General features: G+C 43.5%; 1 protein-coding gene across 1 annotated transcript; it reads right to left on the bottom strand.

Annotated features, from left to right (window-relative positions):
- Positions 1-905: 905 nt before the first annotated feature.
- S100P (S100 calcium binding protein P) lies at positions 906-4,746 on the bottom strand. Its single transcript, XM_050896567.1, has 2 exons — positions 4,609-4,746; positions 906-1,055 (listed from the first exon to the last, which is right to left on the bottom strand). Exons 1-2 carry the CDS (start codon positions 4,744-4,746, stop codon positions 906-908), a joined length of 288 nt encoding a protein of 95 aa, XP_050752524.1.
- Positions 4,747-5,738: the final 992 nt, after the last annotated feature.

Consider the following 5,738-nt stretch of genomic DNA (forward strand, 5'->3'; position numbering starts at 1 on the left):
TCAAAATACAGATTGGTTCAGTCGTGCTCCACCTGCAGAGTCACAGCTGATGTCTGTTGCCTGCTCCACTGAAAGGAAGCTCTTCCACTTCTCTGCACAGACATTTTTCAGGTAAAGAAGCAGTAATTGCTGCCATTAGGCTTGCTTCAGGCAAAAATATTATGGCATGCTATTTGGGAGGGTATTTAAATTTATTTAAAATAAAATGGTTATAGTGTACAACCCTACCTACATTGCCAGTGGTAGAGTAATATCGTCATATTGGTACAAAAGCCTTATCATGTTATAGGCAGTAAATCCATGTGAGGTGGTTCACCAGCACGTAAAACTGCACAGAATCCTCCATGCTGCAAAAAAACCCTATTTTGGTTTGTTTTGGTTTTTTAACCAAGAAGGAGCCTACATGGCAGCTCTGCAACAACAGCACAGCTGAGGGCACCAAAGAGGCTCAAAGGCAGCCCTGGTGAGACCGGTCCCATACAGCCATGGGATTCCACAGCGTGGATTTAGGCTGCAGCCTCTGTCAGCTGAAGCTTCACAGGCTGCATCCCAGAGATACTGCTGTATAAAAGCAGCCTCCAGCTGATTCATGGCTGTAGCAGCATTTACCCTTATGCAGCCTCTGCACTGGGATGAATACTGAGCCTTTTGGCTAAGAATAGAATTTTAAAAAGCGGAGAAAGAGAGAAACTACTTAATATGAGTTAGTGGGAGCCGTTAAACCTGGTCTCTTCCACACAGGAGCAGAAATTAACATTCAAGACAGGAAAGTAAGCACAGTAGGATTTATTTTTACAGCCCAGCATGCTTGTAAACTGCATGGCAGTACATGGAAGAAGTGAAGGGATCCAAACCACAAGCATATGGAGCACAGGCAAAGACGGCTTCTGTGAGCAGTTCAACAATTATTTGGCTGCTTTCTGCTCAAAGTATTTGTGACAGCAGCAAGTCAGAGCTGCCACAAAGGTGACAAATTCTTTGAAGTCCACTTGGGAATCGCCATTTTCATCCAGGTTCTTGAAGACTTTATCAATAGCATCCTTGTCCTTCCCTGACTGCAAAAGACAATGAGCAGGTTGAGGTGAAAGGCGGCACAAACCCTCACGCAGCAGCATCACTACCCACACCCTGAACAAGGGCCCTGGTGGGGCTCCGGGCCCTCGCCGAGGCGTGGGGGGGGCACCTGGGGAGTGTGAGGCTGACGCCAGCTCGGGAGCATTGTACCTTTCTGTGGGGGGATTGCGATTGAGGTGCCTGGGAGGTGGGGGTGTGATGGGGGTGTGATGGAGGTGTAACTGCTCCTGCACGCAGCCCTGCCTTAGGCCTGCCCAGAATACCAGGTTATCACATTTTCTGCTAGTGAGACCTTTTTTTTTTCTTCTCTCTGCTTGTTTTGTGCATTATACCTCTGGGTATAAAGCCATGAGTTCCTTTGCACTGTGTTTGGTTGAGACAGCTGCTCAGCACGCAGCACGGGACATGGGACTGCGTGGGACCGCTGTACCTCCACCTGCCCATGCTGTACCTCCTCCTCCGGCTGCCTGAAAAGCACATCCTTCTTGCAGGAACTTGTGCCACTGCTGTCCTCAGGCCCAGGATGGGGGCTCTGGGTGACAGCAGGACCAAGTGCGAGTCCCAGCATCCTCACGGCCCAGGCACAGAGCCACATCTTCCCAGCCTCTGCACAGCGGCAGCGAGCACATTGTCCCCCCCACCCTGAAAGCTTGTGCTCCTGGGCTTATTACACCTGAGAGGTGCGGTCATGCACTGGCACGGAGAGGCATGTTTTCTATGTTTAAAACAACATTTTTCATGATTAAAGCTGTGTAATGCAAAGCCCTGAGGACATTACCCAGCTGAATTAAATGCCATGCGTTCCCCATCTGCTCCCTTGGAAAGGCTCGGCTGGAGCTCGGGCAGTTTGCAGTTTTGCAAAATGATGCTTTCCTGGGGCAAATGTCAAATTTAAGCTTCATTAAGCACCGCCGCCCCACCAAAGATGCAAACGGCCTCAAAAGTGCTTCGAGTGCTCCCTCTGGCCTTGGTGCCCAGCACAAGCTGCTCACAGGACCTGGCATCCGGGAAGCCACCTCCTGAAGCAAGCGTGATGCTGAGCTTGAGTTACGGCAGCAAAAAAAAATCAGAAAAATCTTTTTCTTTCTAAGTTGTCATAATTCTGGTGGACTGACTGGACCAGTACATCTCGAGGCTGATGTTAAGCAAGGCACCATTCAAGTAAAAAGAGATATTTTTTTTAAATTTTGCCAAAATATGTTAAAAAAAAAAGAAGTTTTTTTCTAAAGTAGCTTACAGGAGGGCTTTTTAGCTTGAGTCCTGGCACTGATTATCTCATGATTTAAGAAAAAGCAGTTTTAAAAATAAACAGAGGATGGCAGCAGAGACCTATCTAATATGGGAAACAACCATGTGGATTTTGTTGAAGCTAAACAAAAAATAAATCTGATATTATACTAGAAAGAGATTATATAAACTTTTGGAAAATTTCCACGAATTTAAAATAATTACTACCTTAATTGAAATCTGAAGGCAATTCTTGACCATGATCTAATTAACTAAATTTCTCATTCTGTAATTTCATGTTTCACTTTAAATATAAGCACCTTTAAAAATCACTAAAAATTGAACCAGTTCCCTAGATCTGACTGATGAAAGGTTTTATTCCTTTTCACTTTGCAAATTACAATCAGTTTTAATTTTGTAAGTGAATATTTTAAATTGTTTGGTGAAATATATGAACTATTTAGCCTCTGAATTACTTCTGAAATGCACGTGGGAATTTTTTTTTGGAAACTCTTTATAAAGGAGTCCAGTCCTTCAGTCCTGTGGTATGGATTTATTTCTGCCTCTGATTGATTCAAGACCTTTCCAGATAGTTATGAACTGTGTCAGCTATAACCAATTCTAAGACCAGAAATATACATGAGTATTTAAAAGACTCTGTTTCCCAGAACATTCTTGCAATTAAAAAAATATGGATATAAATGTCAGGAAAATGCAGGTAAAACTTTTTTTCTGGAGTCAGACTTATGTTCTCAGTTTCTGTCTTGCAGTTATTAGTCTTCAAGACAGGACATTGTTGGTTTAAATATTTTAAGTATTGGCATAAAATGTTATTTTGTGCTATTTTTTTTTTTTTTCTAGAATAGGTAAAAAGAGAAAGGGAGACGGAGACTAGAACATAAGAAGACATTCAGCTAATTATCGTCCTGGAAAATTCCAGTTTTTCCAGCAGTTTCAGGAAATAGGTAGAGCCAGTAGGAGCAGCTGTGGGGAACTGGAAAAGGCAGTGCCTGGCCAGTAAAAGTAGTCAGGAACAACCTTTGAGCACCATCCCATTTGGGAGTTGTCTAGCGCAGCAGCTCCCCAACTTTATTTAGACCAAATGTCAAGTTTCTGGGGGATTTCCTTGCCCCCTTAGAAGTGTGGTTTTGTTGTTGGTTTTGTTTTTCTTCATGTGGAAGAGCTATAGGTAACATACAGCTCCATGATCAGGAACAGGACGCTTCCTGTGACGCGGTTGGGTCACAACCACTGATCTGTTTTATAGAGTCTTTTCAGAGACATTTTCATCTATCCCCCCAGCGCCATCCAGGTTCTTACTCTGAATATTGCATCTCTGTTCCATTTGTGAGTCATAAATCCAGCAGGCATGGATTTCATACGGTGATTTCATATAGCTTGTATGGAAAGATGCTAAATTGTATCAAGTACCCTGGCTGCAGTGCCCTGAAATAGTTGTTAAAAAATTGAGTTATGCTGGATGCAAAAAGTGGCAGCCACATTTGGAACATTTGGTTCTAGGCTTTTGCAATTAAGAATAATAACCGTACAGATAGATAAACATTACTCCTGTGTGGAAAGAACAAGACATTTTAAAATGTTTTCTGGATTTTTAGTGAAGGAAAGCAAATAAAAAACAATTGAAAATGAAAAGCATTTTGTCTCCCAAGCAGCTAAAGCTTTTACTATAATATATTAAGCATTTTGAATACCTACTAAGAGAAATTCTATGTATATATATAAAACCTACTTAAATGCACCTGATGATTACATACAAATCTATGTTGTAAAATACTTTTTCAGGTCTTTCTTTTACTATTAAACACAAATGCAAAACAGTTTTCTCTGAGTTCGTCTGTTGTTCTTGTTTATGCATCATTTTGATGAGCATACTGAGTATGTAGTATAAATACGTAGAGAAAGTAAGTGCGTATTTAGAGAGATTCCCCATCTGCAATCAAGATCTTCAACTACGGACAACGTAACTACCTTGACAGCAGTTGTGACATGACGTCAGCTGATAAATCCAGGGATAAACAGAAGAAGTAGGTGAATTCTGAAGATGAAACCCAATCTATTTCAAAGCCATTGTCCTGGTAACTCAAGTGATGAATTTAGTAAACAGGGAATGACCCTGAATATTAGAATCAGTTTTACACAGTATGTGCAAAGACTTCTTTATTTAAAATTTGTCTACAAACCATTGCATATTTCTGGATGTAATTTCCCCTGTAATGTACTAAAACCGGTGTCTGCGGGCAGCCCTTGCACCCGCTACACAGAAATGATGCCGCGCTGTTTTCTTACCGAGAGGAAGTTTGGGAGCTCTTTTTCCAGGAGAGTCTTTAGTTCTGCTTTGGTGAGGGTCTGCCTGTTGCCGTCAGTCTTTGCATACTTGTCAAAGACAGCAATGGTCATTCCCATCGCAGTTTCCAGCTGAGACATGTTGCTGCTGGAGTCCGGCTTTCTTCTGAACAGGAACAGCCTCAGGGCTCTCTCGGAGGATGGAGACTGATCTTATTCTGGGGTTCTTTATGCAACTGTCCCATCCAATCAATGGTCGCACACCAGAGGGACAGTTATCCCTTAGCAAACATCCGTAACTGAGCGCTGCTTGGAGTACACGCCTCTGTGCCGACAGCTATTCAAAACTCAAGCTTTATCACCCTGGTGTGGCTGGTACCACCAGTTGCTCACCACTAGAAACCAGCCTCTCCTTCAAGATACACAGTGTGACTAACAAACGAAAATCAGGTTTTGATACTGGCTGTTTGCTCAAGAGTCAGATTTGTTCCTTCAGATATCCCCATCTGAGCAGAGGGTTGATGGTCCGGCTTCGGCAGCGTATACGCTAGCCTGCTCAGGAGGAATAGGAGCATCTCACTTCTCCTTCACTACCATAGTTAGGGGCTCCGCGAGGTGCTGCCTGTGCTGAGCCAAGAGCAGACGTAGGCTGCCCTCTCTGCCACGCAGAGGACCTTGTTGCAGACCAGATGGCTCACTAGCACACACTGGGGGTGGGATTCACTGGATCAAAAATAGAGGTCTGCCATGCAGACAGCTAACTTAGTCCCCCTGGGCTTGCGCTCAGGCCAGAGTGGGTGTCTGAAACAGGTCTGATGAAGCAGCATCTCTCCAGGGCCAGTAAAGGGAGCCTTGCAGAGCCGCTCCACAAAGAACTTGCTCAGATGGGGATATCCAAAGGAATAAATCTGATACTTGAGCAAACAGCCAGTATCAAAATCCATCTTGATCGGCAGTGAAATAACTTGTTATTGACATTATGCAGTGTCAAACCTTGCAATAAAATGGACTGTACTGAAAACAAAAGGTCACTTTGAAGTCCTGAGGTCCTCTGTGGCTTCTGATGAACTTTGTGATTCACCTGAAAACCGTGGTCCCCCATCATTAAAACGCCAGACACACTGGACCCACAT

The sequence above is a fragment of the Gymnogyps californianus genome, chromosome 4, assembly GCF_018139145.2.
Source record: "Gymnogyps californianus isolate 813 chromosome 4, ASM1813914v2, whole genome shotgun sequence".
Lineage (NCBI taxonomy): Eukaryota > Metazoa > Chordata > Aves > Accipitriformes > Cathartidae > Gymnogyps > Gymnogyps californianus.

What these genes read in the sequence shown, in the direction of transcription:
- S100P (XM_050896567.1), bottom strand. Translation starts at nt 4,746, where the DNA reads ATGTCTCAGCTGGAAACTGCGATGGGAATGACCATTGCTGTCTTTGAC. An exon ending in AGCTCCCAAACTTCCTCTCG is followed by an intron (nt 1,056 to 4,608) that starts GTAAGAAAACAG and finishes TGTCTTTTGCAG; the next exon opens with TCAGGGAAGGACAAGGATGC.